The 22396-nt window shown below is 36.9% G+C and overlaps 1 protein-coding gene across 1 annotated transcript in view; it reads right to left on the reverse strand.

The window, feature by feature from the left end:
• The window catches only part of LOC131066775 (copper-transporting ATPase PAA2, chloroplastic), a 173706-nt gene that overhangs the window by 113222 nt on the left and 38088 nt on the right, over window positions 1–22396 (reverse strand). The window contains exon 5 of the mRNA XM_058001614.2: window positions 21538–21624. Within this exon, the coding sequence (XP_057857597.1) occupies window positions 21538–21624 (87 nt within the window). The remainder of the gene's footprint in view (window positions 1–21537; window positions 21625–22396) is intronic.

Genomic DNA, 22396 nt, shown 5'->3' on the forward strand with positions numbered 1-22396 from the left:
GGTGGTTAAGCCATGTCATGAGTCCCCAAGGAGGTGCTAACCACCAAGTCAACAAAGAGTTAATGAAAGTAAGAAATTCATCCGAAGGAGATATAGAGAATAATGATCAAGTTGATGCAATTTGGGAATATGAACCATCACAATCAATCAACAAGACCAGATGAGGTTGAGTATCACGAGATACTGCTAGAAATGCAAGGACTTCTTTGTGGTGAAGGAAGAAAGTTAACAAGATATGCAAGCTGAGGTAGCACCTACTCACCTCAACCAATCAAACAATTCAAGGTCAGCATGTCCGGATTCATTGAACCTAACTCATCCAAAGGAGAACAAGTGGACATATGGATGCATTGAATAAAATGCTGTCATCTACTCCTTGTAAATTGTGCCACTGAGGCTATGTTAATTTTCATTGGTCCTTTTCCTAAAAAGGATATGCACTCAAGGACTTATAATTTTCTCATTGGTGGATATTAAATGTGTGAGGTGGTAGTTACAACTACCTTACTTTCATTGAATTATCTTGGCCGTTGATTTATTATCAAACTAGGCCTTTCATTTTGTAATTCATAAGTATATAAGGCTTGGCCTTTTCATTTGTAAAGGTTAATAGTTAATAGAAGAACACTATTAGAAGTAGTACAAGGAGGAGATCAAAGATTGTTGCCAAGACTATGTTGGAATAAATACATAATTTTCATTGAAGATATGGTGGATCTTAGTGTGAATTTCAACATTTTGCATGGTTTCTGTGTCTCAAAATTTTAGTTGAAGTTCACCGATTTAATGTAGAAATGTGGAGATAATGTGATGAATTTCGGTTCATACCATTTGTAGTTTGTTGATTGCAAATTGTAGTGCATGGTTAGTCTAAACTTGTTATGATCTTAGTTCGATTGTGGATGATCATTTGAATTGCACTAGTGTTGGATATTTGGATGGATGTTTGCAATATGAAAATCTTTCACTACCTTTGGAGATCGCATCAGTTTCGTATAGTTGTTATAATAGCGAAGCAAAGCTTGATTTAAGGAATTTGTCTATCTAAGCACTATCAATTATTATCATTGTCCTTAGGTTCTTACATTAGATTCTCTAAACCTTATTCCCTTTTGTCTTTTATTTGAAGTTCGAGTCACTCTAATATTCAAGTTCCAATTAAGCACAAGTCCCTTTGTGTAAACAACAAAATCACATTATTCACTAAGTATATCCATTGCAACATCATATTTGTAAACCTTGGGGTTGCCTTATTAGATCACATTGTTTAGCATTTGAGATTTTCTTGTTCAAGAGAGGATAGAATACTTGGTATCTTATTTTGTGTTCGCGAGTGTCACAAAACACACATCAACAAGTCTCTCAACACCAAAACCAGCAGATTGAAGAGGGTTTTCATCGTCAACAACACAAAGAAGAAATTCCTCTATTCATTCCAATAGCATTCTATCATGTGTGCAAACTCTGTATGAAGAAATGCAAGCTTAAACTCCAATTTGTAGAGTTTGGATGGAAAATTAGGGCATTCCAATTCTAAATATTTTGTTTCCCTTGAAATGGTCCTCATAACACCTTTTTAAAACTTTAGTCCCAACAACCTAGGCGTCCAACTTGGGACATTTACTTTACAAAATATTTAAGACTTAAATATAAAATGCCACATTAATACTTCAATGTAAATATTTAAAAATAATTCCAATCAACTTATGGGAACTTGCAAAGGCATCGGAAACAGAGAAAACATGCCAGAACCAACTAAAGCTAGACAATGATAGCTAATGTCAGCACAAGCACACACTACAAAAGTAGTGTTCTCCGAGAACCAAAGACAATTACCAAAAAACCCAAAAAGATCAATGCCATGCAAGTACTTACTATAAATGGCAGCATTCTTCGACAACCAACAAGAACAAACCTAGAAAAACCCAAAATGATCGGCCATGCTAGTACTTACTATAATGCAACCACTGTCGAAGCCTACTAAAACTGAGAACTAAGCTCGCCAAGAACATTGGAACACTTACTACACACCTGAGAACCTAAGAAAACCCTAAACAAGATGGCATAAAAATAGAGACATTACAATCCTCCCTCCCCAAAGATTTCTGGTCCTCAAGCAATGCCAGCTCATAAACTAATTAATCCCGTATAAAACTCAATAAGACTCAAGGATCCCAAATATGTCTAGGAGTTTTGTAGTTCCATTTTCTCAAAAGATTGTTTTTGTTGGGCTCTAGCACAAGTGATCTCCTGAAATCCTCCTATAAAAAGACCAACCAAACCCCGCAAAATTTTGGCCAACCCCTTAGCAAATTGCTCGCCATAATCGCAAATTCATGGCAACATAGTAAAAAACTCAAGAAACATAATGCTAAATCCCTCATTCTCAACGCCCTGCATTCCAACATAATGGTTGTGACTGAAAAGTAATCTATTGTCCAAAACATAAGTACGACCTGATAATAAGAAACAAAAATTGTTTGGTGCCTAGACACCCATCCAACACCAAACCTAGTTAGCCAAACTCGTCATTCCCTCCATTTGAAGCCATAAACTAACCCGGACAAGTGACTAAATGTACTGATATTGCATAGATCTGCAACTATTCAAGTTTGATTTTTCAAAATACATCACCTAAGAAGGAGAACAATCGCTGCAACATTGAATAACCTTAACCAAAATTAATTTTCAGGTCATTCCCTTGGCTGAAAACACTCTTCCAAGAGTCAACAACACAGAAGAACTCCAATATTTGCTTAAAATTTCCCTCCAATCCACTTGTATGAACACAAATGGACTCATAAGATGACTTTAAAAAGTGGTAACAGCAACATTCTTTCCACCTTTAGGATCCATAACCTCCCATGCTATGCCTCTTCCATCATCTTTTATTGCCAATAACCCATGCATGTGATCCCAGGTATAGAAAATCTCCCTCAAAGTGGCTTCACGATGCTTCCGCTGCACTACTCTTATTGTCATATGAATCTCATTCTAATTAAATTTGGGAATGTTTGAAGTCTCAACATAAAGGCCTTTAAACCATAATCCACTAGATCACCATAGTACTCCTCAACTTGTGGTGAATCCACAAGGTCAATCCCCATGTCAAAATACTCCAATCTATCATGTATCACCATAGGAAACCATCATGAAAAAAATGTTCTTGTCCCATACATTCAGCATGCATCTCAAAAAGAGGGCTACGATATGCTAGCTCTACATTCATAATAGGAACAATTCCTACAAAACCTTTCTCAATCTCATGATAGCGTTTATAACTTTGTGCAATTTCCAAATATACAAAGCCCATTGCCACGTCATTCTGATTCAAATTTAGAAACTTACTATCATGATGAAAACCTCTCTTCAGCTCCGAGATTGAACACTCTTAAAGCTCTCTCCCAAGCTACAATGCCCATTTTGTGCACACATTTCCATGCAATCAGCTACAAACAACAAAGCTAGCTCTAAAATCTCAACATTCTCAATCATAGCATTCTTTTTAGCTCAAAACTCAAGAAGGGCATTATGGCATTCCTCTTGACTAAAAAATTTCTCCTCGCCGTTGGATACCTTCATGCCTACTCTTCCTATGTCTTATCAATAGTTTCCGATTTGGCAAACTCCCAATCAGCATACCCACCAAGCTCTGCACTATCGGGAAAACTCATGCGCTCTTCTTCACTTCCGGATCCATCACTTGAACCTTCTTGTTACATTTTTCAACCTCCTCTTCAATAGTTCCTTCAACAATCCCACTTTTTTGTCCTTGTATTGGTGACCAGTTTCCCAAAGTTCCTTGCATAGAAAACAAATTTCTTCTATTCTGATATCCTTTTTGCTAGTTTGTTCATTTATTGCAGTTTCAAGATCATGCTGATTTCTCTGATGCAAAGTCTTTTTCTAATATTCTTGCATACTTGGCTTCACAAGTTTCGGTTTCACAACAATCTTTTTAAACTCCCTTTTAACATCTGCATCCTTCATTAGATTAAACAATTCTTGTATTAACTCAAAAATAGACTTCTCAATAGTAGATATCTTTTCAACACTGTTGTAGCCATTATCAAACAAAAAATGGCACTCGAAAGGACATGCAAGTCTTGGTCACTAACATGCAATTTAAGACCAGAACAAGCAACCGCAACCCCTTTAATCGACAATTGAGGTTTGAGTGGAACTCGAAACCTCATCAACAGTTCTAGGAACCACCGAAAACTCCAACTTTTATGTTTAGTCTTTTGTTTTCATTTCCAGCCCATGTACTTTTCTGTTTTAATTCAACGATCAGGTGTTGGCCCCCAAACAAGAACCTTAAAAAACTCGAGCCTTCCCGTGGTTCTGGTTCTAAGAACCAAGGGAACCTCCAATTAAAACGCTTATCTTCTTCAATCTTTGCTTTATAAAGTTGTGTGCCTTTGCTTATTGTTGACCTTCTTAATTGGTGATCGGACCTAGCTGAGGAATCGAGAACGGTCAGCGGTTCCAATGGCTCCTAGAACTATCGTCAACGCCAATGGTAGTGTTGTGCCATGCAAACACTCCCCATCTCCAATAGGAACCCTCCCTCTTCTTTTTCGCCTTGCAAGCGTTTATGTCTTTCTAAATGAGATAGAGAGCTTAGGAGTGTATGGATGATAAGGTGAAACTAAGACACAAAAGATCGAGGCCATAGAGTAAGAATGAAAATAAGATCATTCAAGAACCCAACTTGATCAAAGAGAAAATATAAACAAAAGGCCATCCCACATTTGGGACCAAGTTCTCAAACTATCCCTCAAACTTCGGCTTTTACAGGAGAAATGGGAATAGCATTGTTCTTGAAAACCTTCCAAACTCCGAAGTTTAGCCCAAACTTCATCCAAATCCTAGCAAAGTTCGGCTTTTGCATACAAAATGGGAATAGTGCTGTTCCAAATATGCTTCCAAAGTCCGTAATTTAGGTCGAACCTTCGCCTTTCACTTGACAAATTTGATGGTCACATTCCCCAAAGCATCCATAACCCTAAGTTTGCTTCTAAAAGCCAGATTTTACGATCACGAAGTGGTGGGATCCGGGGCATCAAAGACTTTTCATGGATAAACAAAGTTGCATCCCAAAACTCAATATTGTAGAAACTCAAAAGCAGAATGAAAACTTGTTCCTAGATACCTTCCTTTCACCAAACTTTCCCCTAAAATTTAAGGTTCCATCACCAACTTCGGTGTTTGAAATGAAATACAGTATAAGCTCTTTTCCCAAACCTCTTCCAAATGCCTAAGAAAAGTTCGAAGTTCAATCTTTCCCCTGCAAATTTAAGTGTTTATTTTTGTGACTCGCGGCGAGTCACGTGAGTCGGCGGGCCGAGTGACCCCCGCCGGGTCACAGTGACCCTGACCCGGGCCCGGCCGAGTCACAGGGTGTGACTCGCCTGACTCGCCAAGTCAGCGAGTCACCCCCTAACTCACCGATTCCGAGGGTCGTGACCCGGCCGGCGCAGCTTGAAAAGTGCAGTCACAAAAACTTTTTAAAATATAACATTTTTTTATGTTTTTTTTTTCCATTTCCCTTTGTTATAACCCTAAAAGGGATTGGCATTCACTTTTATGAGTGGAAGAGAGGAAAAAAAAGAGGAAGAGATAAAAATAGGAAGCCATAGTTTTGCAACCAGCTGAGAGGAAGAGGTGAAAAGCTTGCACAAATCACATTGGGGCAGCACTACAATTGCATTGAGAGCATCAAGGAGTCCATAGAAGCTCATTTCAAACACTTCTCAACAAATTTGAAAGAGGTAAGTGTTAATTTTTATTGATTATGTTGGTTTTTTTTCTATATTTATGGATTTTCCGTTTTGTTATTATTTTTTTTTGAAGTTCAACTTTCCAAATCTATATTGCATACTTCAAAGTTCAATCACAATGAGATAAATAGAACAATAGCATAGCAAACCCTAGATTTTTTTTTTGAAAAAATTGTATACATGTATTTACAATTTTTTCTTAAAAAAATCTAGGGTTTGCTGATTTTTCTCCATTCTTAATTTCTTTCTTTGAAATTTGAAAATTTTCAAAAAAAAATACAATGCACAAATTAGACTTTGCTGTTTTTTTTTAATTAGTTTAAATTTAAAACTTTGTAAAACACGATGCTCAAATGGTGATTTGTAAAATTGTCTTATTGCAGCAGCCCTCGCGTTTTGAAAACAATTTTTTTTCCTAATGGCTCATCCTAATCCTCCACAACCTAAGCCTAGGAAACATGGTAAAAAAGACAAGGCATGGAAATACACTGAAGAATTCCCTGGTAGACAAAGAAATCAAACCAAGTGTTTTTTTTTTAAAAGAAATTAACCATGGGGGGATAAATAGATTGAAATATCATATTGTTGGCATACGTGGTCATGATGCTGAGCCTTGTACCTTGGCAACTCCCGAAGCAATCCGTTTTTGTTACGTCCAATTAGAAGATTTTGAAATACATAAGCAAACAAAAAAAGACAAAGAGAGGAGTTATGTCATATTGGTTCCCCTACAACCACATCCGCATCCGCATCCACAGCTGCATCCATAGGTTGTGTTGGAGAGGGTTCTTCTATGCCTCCCTTTTGTCCTAGTGCTTCTGCTAGTGCTAGTACTTCTATTTCTGCTCCTACTAGTCACACTTTTGGTCCTAGAGTGCGAAAATCCAAGATAGACAATTTTTTTGTACCGCGCACTACTCCTAGCACACAGCACTCGCTTGAGAGCATGTCTTGGAACAAGAAGGTCCATGATGCAGGAAAAAAAGCAATTTGCAAGTTTTGGTACTTCTGCAACATTCCATTTATTGCAGCCAGGTACTTTTTTATTTGATTGTTTTAAATTAAAATTTAAAATTTTATGGTTTGAAGTTGAAAAATTAAAATTGAAATTGAAATTGAACTTTTCTTATTTAATTTATTTCAATTTGTGGCAGGTCTCCTTATTGGCAAGGCATGATTGATGCAGTAACCATTTGTGGGGCTGGGTTTAAAGCCCCTAGTGATACTGAGTTGAGTGGCCCTCTCTTGTTGGAAATGGTGGAAGATATGAAAGTTGACCTAGAGGAGCACCGCCAATCTTGGAGCCACAAGAGTTGCACCATCATGACAGATGGTTGGACTGATAGAAGCAATAGAACACTCCTAAATTTTCTTGTTTCTAGCGGATGTGATTGATCATTTTACTTCTCTAAATGCATTGTGATTGAAATTGAATAATTTACATTCTAATTTATTGATAATTAATTTGTTTTATTTTCAGGATCCACCATGTTTTTGAAGTCCATCGATGCTTCCTCACATGTCAAAAATGCGGCATACTTATGTGAGGCTATTGAGGAAGTTATACATGAGGTGGGGGAAGAAAATGTGGTGCAAGTGGTGACGGATAATGCAGCAAGTTATGTTGCCAGGTAAACTTTAAAAGTTCTTTTAAGTTTAACTTTTAACTTTTAAACTTTTAAGTTTAACTATTAACTTTTAAGTTTTTAACTTTCAAATATTAATGGTAAAATTTCTTGATACTTATCACATCTAATTCTTTAACTAATTTAAAATTGTTGCAGGAAAACTTTTGATGGAGAGGCACCCAAAAATCTTTTGGTCTCCATGTGCGGCCCATTGCCTTGACCTAATGCTGGAGGATATAGGTAAGCTTGGATGGGTGAAAGAATGCATTGAAAGGGCCAAGAATATATGCAAATTTATTTACAATCATGCATTGGTCCTTAGCATTATGAGGCAATACACGGGGGAAAGGGAGTTGGCTCATCCTGGTATAACGAGATTTGCCTTGAATTTCCTCACATTGAAATCCTTGATAAAATCAAAGCCATCTTTGAGGCGCATGTTTGTTGGTGAAGAGTGGACTTCCTCATCCTATGCTACGACCACTGCAGGGATGGATGTAGCAGATTGCATTTTTTATGAGCCAGGTTTTTGGACCCCTTGTGCAGAGATCGTGCAGGTAATTTTATAAATTTATAATTTTATATGCATATTTTTGTTTTGTTTGCATTGTGCAACATTGCAATTTTTCTTATTTTCATGCACACTTGTGACTTAACTATTTTTTTTAACATTATTTGCAGGTCACTGAGCCCCTAGTAGTTCTCCTACGAGTTGTTGATGGGGAGAAGCCCACTATGGGCTACATATATGAGGGCATGGGTAGGGCCAAGGAGGCCATTAGATCTATATATGCTGGAGTTGAGGATAAGTATAGGCCCATTTGGGATATAATTGATAGAAGATGGCATAACCAACTTCATAGGCCCATCCATGCAGCAGCTTATTATCTCAATCCATCATTTCATTTCCGTGCTGATTTCAAAGCGGATGAGGAGGTTCTTAGCGAGCTATATTCAGTAGTACAACGGATGGGCACTAATACCACAGCTACACTGCTCGAGATGGATGCATTTAATAATGTTGTAGGGGCGATCTTTGCCGGGCAATTGTGCAAAGAGGGTTGGACAAAATTGCAACCAAGTAGAAAATTCTAAAGTTTATGACTTGTGCATTTTAATTTTTCATTTTATAATCTACCTTTAAAGTTGGAAACTTGGAAATGAGACTAATGTTTTTTTCTTTTCCTTATCTCAGATAGATGGTGGCAAATATTTGGGCCTTCAACCCCAAACCTTCAAAAAATTGCCATCCGCATATTGAGCCAGCCATGCAGCGCTTCTGGATGCGAGCGCAACTGGAGCATGTTCGAGCACATCCACTCAAAGAGGCGAAATAGATTGTCTGTGGAGAGGTTGAATGATCTAGTCTTTGTTCATTACAACCTCCGTCTCAGGACCAGACAAATTTTGGATGCTGACTCATCTCCGATCACTCTAGAGGAAGTCGACCCCAAGTCCGATTGGCTCACCGAGTCCACCAATCCAGTCTTCACTGATGAGGAACTTGAGTGGGTTGACCAGGCTGACAGAGAGGCTGAGGCTGTGGCTATGGCAGAGGAGGAGGATAGAGCACGATCAGGCACAACACCTATGGCTACTCAAGCTGGCACATCACAGGCAGAGACTATGGCTACTCAATCATCCAAGACCTACCTTAGACGCCTTTCTAGGAGGCAGATAGACGAGGCTGAGCCAGAGCCTGAGCCTGAGCCATAGATTTGTTTTTGTTTACACTTTACAGTTACATATATGTTTGGGAACATTTGAAGTCATGGATTTTATATACATTGGACAACATTTATAACTCTATATATCTATGTTTTCTAATTCCTTCAGCTACAATTTACATTTCTACGCATGTGATGGATGTATGTTTATGTATGTGATCAAATTAGCTTCTATTTGATGATGTTATAGTGTCTTTAAGCTTAATTCAATAATGGGTGTATGAAACAAGTTTTAAATCGTTAAAAATCTCTAAATTTCAAGGGTTTTCTTATTTTGCCGAGTCATTGTCGAGTCCGAGCCAAGTCACAAGCCGAGTTAGCCTTGCCGAGTCCGAGCCGAGTCCGAGTCTGGGAACTTTGGTTTGTAGTAATACTGGGAATAAGCCTTGTTCCTTTTAGGCTTCCAAATGCTGAACTTTACACCAAACTTTTGGCCCTTCCAAGCAAGTTCGGCATTTTTTATGGCTTGTTCCAATCGACCTTCCCTGTGCTGAACTTAACCCTAAACTTTCACCTTGCTTCACCAATTTCGGTCCCAGCAATGAAATAAAAGGTTTTCGTTAATCTAAAGGGTGTCCTAATGCCATGATTAGGTTCAAATTTTGCCTCAAGTTTGAGTTTCCTCTTGAAGTTCGGTATTGGCATCTAAACTAGGCATGTGTCTTATTCCTAAAATCTATCTTCAGGCCGAGATTCTGACCAAGAGGCCTCTAAATCGATATTTGCATTAATGGTAGGATTAGGCTTCTACTCCCAAATGTTCTACTGTCACCAAATTTTGAGCAAACATTTCAAATCAGACCTTCCACTCTTAGTTCTAGGTCCGAGTTTGCTTTGAGTGGGAGTTAAAATCTGCTTTCCAATGTCTGAGTTTATGTAACAGCAAGGTGCAGTTCTCCAGATGCAGTCCACAATCCGAATTTGTCCTTGACAAGGTATCCAATCTGTAGTCTAAGGTTTGACAATATCATCTCGGGGTCAGAAATAAGGGTCTCTAACAACATTCCAATGTCCAAGATTCCTAAAACATTATCCTAGGGCTTCATTTTCAGTCCTATATGATATTCAGCAAGCTGAAACGTTGCATCACAAGGGGCAAATCAATTCTAGTTCTTTCAAGGAATGAGTGAAAAGAATGTGTGATGACATAAGAAGGAATGTAACGGTGAGGATGAATAACTAAACGAAACAATGATGGATCCTTGAACTTATGTGTCCATGCAGGATGGAGGACTCAACAAAAGCCATGTGGGAGATACTTAGGACAATTGGAGGCTTTGCAACACTACAATCCGGGGGCACCAATTGAGAACATGATCATAGAGAGGAACCAAGAGGAAGGGATCGTCCAGAGGAACCAAGGGTCCATGCAATTCAGATGGCATTTCCTTTGTGTGCCAAGAGGATTCCCATGATAAAAGAGGAAGAATTCCATGTCAGCACACTGAAAATGTCAATGAACAGAGCCAAAGACAAAGTAAGAGGGGCTGGATGACCAGAGACCACTACCACTACCAACAAGGCAACAAGATGAAAGTAAAGGCATGAGATTGAAGGAAGGATCACGGAGCAGTGTGTTGCAGGGCCAGTTGGTGTTGTTTCCAAAATTTTGGAAGGCATTGACAGGACACACAGAATGCTATAGGAGCATGTCGAATTGAAGAATGAACAGCTAGGTTTGAGCTGGAAAATGATTTATTGTAAAATAACTACTTTTTGGCCCAATTTAATACAATTCAAGAGCGGGCCAAAAGTTAGTTGTTCACCTAGATACCAAGTTACCTTTTTGTGTCTCGAGCCCCACTATTTTTTGTCCTCTTGTTGGATTAATTGATAGCAATTGAGAGTAGCTGAAAAAGTGGTTCAAAGTTGTTGGGGCCATTAACCAAAAGCTACCAGGGTTTCTACAAGGCAAATTTGGGCCATTGAATGGATTGAATCCTAGCTATTGATTCAGAATGTAAAATCCATAAAAGGTCAGTGCTTCTCTCATTGTAAAGGGTTGGAATTTTAGAATTTTACAAAGTTAGCTGGTTAGAAGTAGCAGTGGTTAGAAATAGAATTAAAATAGAGTAGGAATTGTTGGACAGAAATTGTTGTAATAGCAATTAGAGCAAATGAATAAAGCATTGAAGCATGGTGTTTTGACATTTTCCCTAACCTGTTTGCATGGTTTCTTTTCATCAAATTAATTAATGTTCAATGGTTTAATAGTGAAGTGTGCGGATATTTGTTAGATTCCAAGTTCATAACATTGGAGGCTTGCTAACTGTAGGTCTTTGTGCATGGTTAGTCTAAGCCTATTGTTGATTTTAGTTCAATTGTAAATGTTTGTTTTGATTGCGCCAGAATTGGGTATCCAAATGAATGTTGATGATCTGAAAATCTTCTATTTCCCTTTGGAGATTGCACTATTCCTGTGAAGTTCAGAGTCTATCTCTGACTGAGCAGGAACTAGTTTTATTTGAAACCTATTTATCTATAGCATCAACCATTGATATCATTGTCCCTAGGTTCTCTAAACCCTATCCCTTTGCTATTTATTTCACCTAGTTTGAGAAGTAAAGCATCACCAAATTGCCATACCAAATGCAAACTAGAGATACAAGACTCTGCGAGTCTAGCCCAGACTTTGCAAGTCCAAAGCCGGGTCAACTCTATAGAGTCCAAAAGAACCTGGACTCGGACTCAACCAAGTCTGCTTAGACTCGCCAAGTTTGTTAGACTCGACAAACTGGAAAAGTCTATTAGACTCCACGGACTTGTCAAGTCCTAGCTCGAGACTCTGTCGCGCCCAGCAAAACATAAAAGCCAAAGTTAATAAAAAAGGGTTTGTTTTAACTTGGATAAAAGGTGAATATATTTACCTTCTTACCCTAAAAAATCATTTTTATTGTTTGCAAACACGAGGAGAGAAAAATATGCATTTGAGCAAAAATATTTGAGGCATTGAAGAGCAAACCAACGGATTGATTGAAGAGGAAATAGTGATTGCTGCTTGTTTGTGCAAGTTACTAGCTTGCATTCAAGCATTTAAAGGAGTTTTAGAGGATTTGGAAGAGACTTCTACAAATTTGAAAATGCATTTCTTCAATTTTGGAGCATATTTGAAGAGATAAGTTACGTTTTTTTGTTATTTTTTTATTTTTTTACTTTCATATTTCCATTTTATTGTATATTTGTTTTGGTTTGGTTTCATTTTATGTTTATGGAAAAAATATGAAACCCTATTTTTGTTTTTTCTTTATTTTATTTATTTTTAAGTTTTAACTTAATTAGAATAAGAGACATTATGCTATTTTTTTCATTTATAATATATTGCAGCAAAATGTCTCAGCCTATCGGTAGTGGAAGTGGTGCCCCAAAGGCAGCCCCAATTAGAAAGTATAAGGCTTGGAAACATGCCATCCCCGGATCAAAAAAAAGAGAAGTAATATGTTTTCATTGCAAAACAAAATATAGTGGGGGAGGTATTAACCGGCTGAAATATCACATTGCACAAATAGAATGGCATGATGCCATGCAAAGTAACATCCCTTGAAGCTATACGTGAAGTGCAAACTCAATTAGAGGAATCTGAACAAAAAAAGAATTAAAAAGGAAGCAAATGGAAGAAATAGCACAAGCAAACAATGGTGGAGAGGCTTCCTCAAATCCATGGCCTCCATTTCCTGCATCTTGAAGTAGTGGTAGTGCGAGTGTGACCATTGGGCCTCGGATTTAAATGTAAAAATAAATCCACATTAGATTCACTTTTTGTTCCACGCATGACTTCAAGAGCCCAACCATCACTTGAGAGCATGGGTTGAAATAAAGAGAAGCATGACGTTGCGAAAAATGCAATTGGAGATTTTTAGTTCTACAACACCGTTCCATTTCATGCAGCAAGGTATTTATTATTATTTTGATTTCTATGTCTTGATTTTTTTGCTTTTAAGAAATTAAGAATTTAGGAGTATGCCACATTGATTATTTTAAATTTTAAAGTTACAAGTAAAACTTAATAGTTAATAGTAAATACTTATTTTGTTTATTAACTTTATTTAATTTGTTTTAAGTCCCCTTATTGGCAAATTATGGTAGATGCCATTACTATTTATGGTCTAGGGTTCAAAGCCCCTAATGATGAGGAGATAAAAGGTCCTATTTTGAGTCAAAAGGTGGCTGATGTCAAAGCCAAAATTGTCGAGCAGAGTGAGATACGGAGGAAGGGTTGCACCATCATGATTGATAGTTGGACCGACAGAAGAAATAGAACATTGTGGAGGAATGTTCATCTCTCCTCATCAGGTAATTATACTTTGTATTTTGTAATGTGTATTGATTTAGTGATTAAGTTTTTTAGTTTTTTATTTTACTAAATCTTTTTTTTTCTTTCTCAAGTAGCACAATGTTTTTGAAGTAAATTGATGCTTCAAGAAAAATGAAAAATGTTGAGCATCTTTGTGGGGTGTTGGAGGAAGTGTTGGAGGAGGTGGGGGAGGAGAATGTGATGCAAATAGTGACAGTTAATGCAGCAAATTATGTTTCTGCAGTATGGAGGGGCACCCCACCTTGTTTTGGACCCCTTGTGTTGCTCATTGCATTGACTTCATATTGGAGGATCTTGGCAAAATTTTTTGGATTAAAACATGTGTAGAGAACAGAAGGAATATTTGTAAACACGTATATAATCATATCTGGGTCCTCAACCTTATGAGAAATTCCACAAATAAAAAAGAGTTGGCTTGTCCAAGAATTACCCGATTTGCAACAAATTTTATCACATCGCAATCCTTGCTCCAGTCCAAGGCCAGTTTGAAATGCATGTTTGTAAGTGAGGAGTGAACCACTTCATCATATGCAAAGACCATTGGAGGGATTGAGACAGCTGATCGGGTTTTTGATGAGCATAGCTTTTGGCAACCGGACAAGGAGATTGTGCGAGTAATTTTCTATCATATGTTTGTTCTCATTTCCATTTCATTTCCTTATTTTTATTCATACTTGTTTATGTAAAACTTAAAACTTAAAGCTTAATGTTCCAACTTTCACAATGATCATAATTCATAGAGCCTCTTGTTGTTACGAGTTGTTGATGGAGAGAAGCCCGCAATGGGCCACATTTATGAGGGCATAGACAGGGTAAAGGAGGCCATTAGAGCTATTTATTCGGGGAATCAAGCTAAGTACAGTCCCATATTGGGGGTCATTGATCAACGATGGCACAATCTGCTTCACAGTTTGCTTCACAGGCCTATACATGCAACTACCTACTACCTTAATTGGCGTTCCAATTTCACTCAGATTTCAAGGCCGATGACAAGGTGTGGAGTCGGCTCTACGAAGTTGTAGAGCGAATGTCACTTGTTTCATCAGTTGGAGCACACATAGTCCGTGATATAGAGATGTTTAGGAATGCACAGTAGACTTCTTTTCACAAGACATATGCAAGCAAAACCGGACACAAATGATACCAAGTAAAAATCTATTCAAGGCATAGTTTAAATTTTAAAATTTAAATCTTACACTTTTCTCTCTACTATTCTATTACCATTATCATAAACAAAAAGTTACAAAATATTAATGATTTTTATTTTTTCTCATTTCAGATGCATGGTGGGAGATGTTTGGTAATAAGCTGCCAAATCTACAAAAGATTGCAGTTCGTATCTTGAGCCAACCATGTAGTGATTTAGGATGTGAGCGCAATTGGAGCATGTTCGAGCATATTGACTCCAACAAGCACAACAAGTTGGTAGTGCAAAGGTTGAATGATCTTGTGTATGTTCATTGCAACCTTCGCCTCTCTCATAGATAGATCTTGGGCACTGACACATCTACCATCACTTTAGAGGAGGTTGATCCATAAGAAGAGTGGAACATTGAGGTTGATGAAAGTTTGAAACTATCTTTAGCAATGAAGACTTGGAATGGGTTGATAAAGTGGATCAAGAAGCAGAGGCAAAAGCGATGGCAAGGGAGGAGGCTAGAGCACAAGACCCATTGGAGAACCATGAGGATGATGTGGATGAGGATGTGGATGTCACTAAGGCTAAGCCTAAGACACAGATAGATATCATGGTTGAAGAACTATCCGGGACATATCTTAGGCCCACATGCAGGAGGGTTGCGCAATCGAGTGGTCACTGATATTAAGTCCTCTGAGGCTTAGACTTCTAGGCTCTATCTTTTATCTTCATATATGTTTTGAACTTTTGATGCCATGGAATTCATATTCCATGAATTTTGTAGACATTTGACAATATTTATATTTCTAGTGTGTTATTTAGTTTAACTTGTTTCCTTTAGCTCAAGCCTAAAATTTGCATTTATACTTATGTGATCACTGTAAACTTGTGTATGTGTTCAAAGTAGCTTCTATTTCATTAGATTATTTTGTCTTTAAGGTTTATTTATTAAAGGATGCATGAAAAAAGTTTTAAATCCTTAAAAATCTTTGAATTTCTTGGATTTTTCAATTTGTCGAGTCTTGGCCGAGTTTTTGCCGAGTGTGGGCGCCGAGTCTGAGCCCGAGTCAAAAATCAGCTTGCCGAATCCGAGCTGAGTCTAAGTCTTGTAAGTATAATGCAAACTAGCTTGTCAAATGCATAATTCCCCTCGTGATTACTAGCAAATCACGTCGACCCTAAGTTATCCTAAGCACAGTCATGACTTGACTTTAGGAACCTTGAGGTTATTCTGCGTTGATGGAAGTATTGCATTTCCCCATCAACAGGTAGTTCCAAGATATCGAAAACTCCAATCATCCATAACATGGCAATTTTTCATCCAAGCTTGGTAAAATTTACATTTTTGAGCACCCATTTGGCTCTTCTAATTGATATAAGTCTTAGAATATTTTGCAACTCACCCAGCTGTCCACAAAGATCTCTCAGATCGTTTATCAACAATGGGAAAACGGGGGTGGCACAAAGTGTCAACAACCCTGATTCAAAAAATCATGTTTTTATTAAAGTCACTGATGGGCTCAATCTCCCAGGATCACTTGCAAAACCAAGATTAACCTTCTACACGAGCAACAAAGAGGATGAAATGCTAGAATATGGTGCAACAATAGAATAATGATATTATCACACTCCAAATGAGACGATATGGATTAGCACTCCCTTGTACTGATTGAGCTTATATGTGCTCATCTAAAATTAACTCATAGGGGAGAGAGTGTTAATTATATAGGAAAATATGAGCATATAATTCCAAGAGGGATAATAACTCCCAAATAACCAGATTAGGTGGGAGTCGTGCCTACTTGGAAAATGCCAAATGCATGGTTATGCCAACTCAAGTAAAGATAAACAAATGGTTATGGGGAGGTGGCGAATAAATCCAAAAGAGGGTGACATTCAACTACCCAAATGTGGGTGTGAATGACACATGTGATTGTAGGATTACGCCACGTGTCCTCACACTAACCATCCTAATATAACCAAAGTATGCTTAATAATGTGTAGGAAAAATAAACATAAAAAACCTACACTAACACCCACCTTTAGCATAGCTTAGGTGGGTGATAAGATGCAAAGATGCAAAAGTGGGTCACGACTACAAGGCCATGTTAGGTACCCATTTACAATGATGAAACCTCTCAAAAGATGAGAAAGAAAAAACTCGTACGACAAAACTCCCCCCCCAAAAGAGAAGAAGAGAGACCATGCAGTCCCCCAATGTAGAATCTCCTGCATTAACTTTCCAAGTTGCATAATTATGTGGAGTTAAGAGTGGAAATGTAATGTCCCTACTAGGCAGGGATCACTATCCTGCAAAACAGACTGTTAGAATACAATAGACATTTATATATATATATGTAATCTAAATTGCAATCAAAATTTAAAACACTTAATTAACATAATCATAATTTTAATCTAATAAAAAGGATACGAATGCCATACAAAGTATGTCCTTAGGCAGCCATGAAGCTCGCCTTCTTGAAACCCATCTTGGTTCCAAGCCCTCTAGGAAGTCGAAGGTGAATTTGGCTCCTGTCTTGAATATAATTCCTTACATCCAAGCCCTCCAGGAAATCGAAGGTTATCTCGATTCCTATCTTGGGTGTAACCTCTTACGCCCAAGCCCTCCAAGGAAGACCATGTCCTCGGAGTGGACCGGCCAGATCCAACTCCTCTTGGTTGAACTTAATCAACCAAGCCCTACATATGCATATTAATAATCAGTATATATACTGCCCTAGGGATTTCATAATCCCTTCCTTAGACTAATGGAGTTTCCTCCCTATAGCCTCCAACATGGGTATACATTTGTATTTATAATGCATTTGATGATTTAGTCCTATTTTATTTCCTAATCTTCATTTTATGTTAACATGTATTCCTAATGTGTTCTTTAACATATATACATATTAAATGTATCTTACCATTGTTGACATATGCATTACACCTTCCTTGATAACATCTTTATTCCTTGATCATTTCCCATGTACAGATTAGTATATTAATTAATTGCCTTCCTTAATGCACATATGTTTTAACCTTTATATATTCTTACCAATGTTCAATGAAATATACATTACTTAATATTAACATCTTAATTATCATATTTAATTTAATGCTTAATGAAACATACATTAGTTAATGTTAACATATATTAGTTATCACACTTAATTAATGCTCAGTGAAATATATATTAATATATTAATCTGCACTAATATACTAATTAATCCTATTATATCCTACCTTACCTCTTACCTGTTGTCCACGAAGGTTTGCTCTCCCCGTCCTGCTCCCTCTTCCCTTGCGGTGGCTGCTTCCTTTTAGAGCCCCGTGAAGGGCTGTGACCCTTCACGACCTCCTTCCGCACCAAGGGTTGCGGTTGTAATTGATTACCGTTGCACCTCTTGGTGCGGGGGAATCGATGGGGGTTTATTAGTGTTTGCCTTTTAGTTTTAAATATATAATAATATATTAAGGTTTGCTCTTTTTAATATATATTAAATATAATACTTCCTTCATTGTTATATATATTTAAAATAATAATATAATACTTCATTTAAAATAATAATATAATACTTCCCTCATTTAAAATAATAATATAATACTTCTTTTATTATATGTGTATATTAAACATTGACAATTTAAATAATGTATTTCCTCTATAATATAATACTTATATTAAATGTATTTCCTCTATTTACAATAATCTTATTTACTTGATCCATACTTTACATCAGGTGCTAACGTGGGGTTATCACAGGAAATTTAAAAGAACCCATAACAGAAAATGAAAGAGCACAAGCAGGTAGATCAAAAACACAAACACCAAGAGACCCCCCCTTTTTTCACTCAATAATGATCCCCCCAGAAAAATATAATTGTGGGACTTTATAAATCAGTGCGTTTACAATGCTGGAGTTTTTCCAGTGTTTTACAATGTCCAAATGTGGACCCAAATACTGAAAGTACAAATTAATCTCAGAATCAGAACCTCAAACCAACACTAATGTGTAGTGCTCGTGCTCGGAAAAATATTAACTCTCAAAAAAAACCGCACCTCAATCTGAGGTCGTTTGTGAAAGTTATAGCCTTTTGAAGTTGGAAAAATTGGGATTGTCCTTCAAATTTGCTGAGAAAACTGATATTCTGGAAAATCAAGATCACTTGAGGAAAAACTAGTTCCACCACTGTGAAGCCTGCAAAATTCTACCCCAAATCAAAACAAATTGTTTGCAAAACGGAGCCCAAATGATTGAGATATTGCCTTCTGAAGTTGAGGTGCAAAATTCAAAACTCCAATGGAGAGGAGTACAAGCATGCCAAAAAAAACTCCACCAAATTTAATAATCTGCTTCTTAATTTGGAGTAAGTTGAACCGCCAGTTATATTTAAAACTGCTCCAAAAAAGAAAATAGCGAACTTCTAGATAAATTTAGGGCATTGCCAAAATTGGCTAAACCCCCAAATGAGCTGCTAATTACAGCGGTGCCAAAATCTTGGCATGAAGGCCAAGGTGGGCAGAACAGTCACATAGAGCATAGTACAGGCATAGGGCCACCGGTACAGATCAAATTTCAAGGCACAAAGGCCGAAAGCATAGCTTTTTTTTAATTTTAAATAAAAAACTTTTAAATATTTTACAGGGGCTTTTAATCGCACCCCAACCCCTTACAAAGGGAGACGTGAGGGTTTTACCCCAGCAGGCAGTGTGGTACAAGGGGGCCCAACAGGGGCTGCGTACCATGTCGGGTACCATTAAAAAAAAAATTTAAAATTAATATTTTTTTTATTTTATTTTATTTTTCAAAAGTTTATATAATAGACTTAAAAAAACCTTTTAGAATGATTTGAAAAATAAATAAAGTTTTTCAAATCAATTTTTTAATAAAAAACCTGCAATTTTTAATAATTTTTTTAATGCAGAAAAAATAAATATACTATTTTTAACAAAAATATTCTTTGTACCATAATTATGTCCAAGAGAGCAATTTTTTGATTCAAATCTATATTTCAGCAAAATATAGACTCTAGAGTATCTTATATCAAAATTTATATCCTTTTTAGCTAAAAATGCACCCAACGAACACTCAACGTTGATTTTCTCCCAAATTCGAGAAGGGGCTTGCAGATCTGGAAGCTCTGATACCATGTTAGAGTCACTAATGGACTCAATCTCCCAGGATCACCTGCAAAACCAAGATCAACCTTCTACACGAGCAATAGAGAGGATGAAATGCTGGAATATGGTACAATAACAAAATAATGATATTATCACACTCGAAATGATACAATATGGATTAGCACTCCCTTGTACTAACTGAGATGATGTGTGCTCATCTGAAATTAACTCATAAGGGAGAGGTGAGTGCTGATTATATAGGAAAATATGAGCATATAATTCCAAGAGGGATAATAACTCCCAAATAAACAAATTTGGTGGGAGTTGTGCCTAATTGGAAAATGCCAAATGCATGGTTATGCCAACTCGGAAGCTGCTTTTTGCTACAGGTCTGATAATAGTTTTGGAGCAGCAAACTGGGGTTTCAAAATATGGTCACAGCTCCTCCAAATCCAACTTCACTCAGAAAACCCTAGCCACGTCCGTATCCAACCTAGGCGCCTCCAAACTAGTTGAAAACACCTTCAAATCCTAGGTGTTTGGTCACAAGAAAAACCACATCCTTTTCTGGACTGTACAACCAGCTAGGGAAGCAGTATGGCCAGCAATAGGAGGTAAGAAACTAAGTTTTAAAGCCCCCAAATCCATTATTCTGCTCTTCGTAAATGTGCTCAACAATGTCCTCTTCAATACTGGCATATAAACTGAAAATACTTGTCAAATAAACCCGTGTAGTTCCTGAATGAAACCACCTGCAAACGAGCCAACAAAGATCTTTCACTTCCTGAACTGATTTCCTCTATGAGTTTTTTCATCCTCACAAAGCCCTTGGATGAACAAAGTTCAAACCGATGATAACCTGTTATCAAAACTCCACCATGGTTGCAAATGAGCTCACAAAGCAATTTTATTTGATATCCAAAATCCTATGCTCACCTTGAGAAAATAAAACATTTACTTTATTTTTTTAAAATCCCTTGTCTCGCATTTTGGACACCCCCTTTAAAATACCATATTAAGTTGACTTTTTATAACATCACCTTATATTTCCTTGGCGTCCACTTAATACAATCACCCTTTTCATATTTTAAATAGCGTTGTTAAATATTTAATTTAATTTATAACATTAGCATTGTATAAAATAACATATATGATAATAAATCATCACCCAACAACATTTAATGGAATAACAGACTAAGCTGGGATGTAATCGATGTCGGCTGACAAGGTTGGTGCCAAAACAGTGTCTTACTAAAAATAGCAATAACTGACAGAGTGTCTGAGAACACCCCAAAATGTGTCATCTCGAAGCTTCTAACAGTCCGAGCTCAAAGCCACATCTTGAAAGGCCACATAAACTGAACTGCTGGTTCCAAAGTCTCAACCATTGTTAAGATTTTAACACATCCCCCAAAATGAGCATATTATTATAGACAAGTACCTAAGGATAAAGAATTTAACACAATGTTTTAGATACATGCTTCTAGGGCTTTTATTCTTTGCTCATGACTCAACGATAACCATATTTGGATCTATTGACACCCAAAATGGCTAATTATCTGTATATTTCACAAAAATGTAACTAAGGATAAACCTAAAAGAACCTATGAAAATAACAAAGAAATATTTTCAATTCTTAAAAATCAACCATCCTCACAAGGGCACAACCACAAACTACAAATCTAGTAGAATAATATTCAGTATCCTGAAAATAGTTTGTCTAGTTTGTTAAGGATCATCAAAAGGATTGTTTTAAAGGAGAAACTAGAAAAGATAGATTCCTACAATCTTCTTGTAAGTGGACATTTCTTAAATAATAAAATAACTTACAAGAAGTTCATTCATATCACTTGAAGCTTGAAGCCTTGCACGTTCCTCTAAAGAGCGTCCCAATAAGACAAACCCCAGTAGCATGACCTGCATACTAGCATAGAATGTAGATTCATTTTAGACAAATGACTGATGCATAAGCTTCTTGATTAAATTCCTATTATTACTGAAATTAATAGGCAAAGAAGACCAAACACACAAAACCAGTCAATAGTTCATAAATTTCATAAATTCTAAGATAGTTCACCCTGAGAAACTTTTATGACATCATGTACACTAATTATGCCATCTACTGTAGTAATTAGCACATGCTAGAGATTATGAATTCGACAACAAAAAATGAAATCAAAAGAAATGAAATGCTATTAATTTTCACTTATGAGCGAAAATGGTTAATGAAATCACAGCAAAAGAAAGAAACTATATTAATGTCAACAAATGACCAAAAATATATCAATGGGAGTGGAATGTAAGGCACAGACAATAGCGAAGGACTGGGGAAAAAAAGAGTCCCTAGACATAAGCATACACACACTGGGACTAATCTTCAAAAAAGCATACCCTCTAAATCTCTAATACAAATTCCATACACAATTAGGGAAATATTAAAGCTTCAAAGAAGATGAAAAAGAATAGATCATACATCGTCAAAAACCCACAATGGCTGTACAATAGGAGAAAAAATGTCTAGAGACCATAAAACAGAATTTGGAACACTCCAGATAGGTGAATAAATTATCAGCAAGTACAACAGAAAATGAAGGAACAACTATACCTTGATAGATTTCTGAAGGATCCATACAAGATAAATTGTTTGTAAGGGTTTTTATGATACCATATAAAAATTTCTAAACCAGTT

The sequence above is a fragment of the Cryptomeria japonica genome, chromosome 2, assembly GCF_030272615.1.
Source record: "Cryptomeria japonica chromosome 2, Sugi_1.0, whole genome shotgun sequence".
Taxonomy (NCBI): domain Eukaryota; kingdom Viridiplantae; phylum Streptophyta; class Pinopsida; order Cupressales; family Cupressaceae; genus Cryptomeria; species Cryptomeria japonica.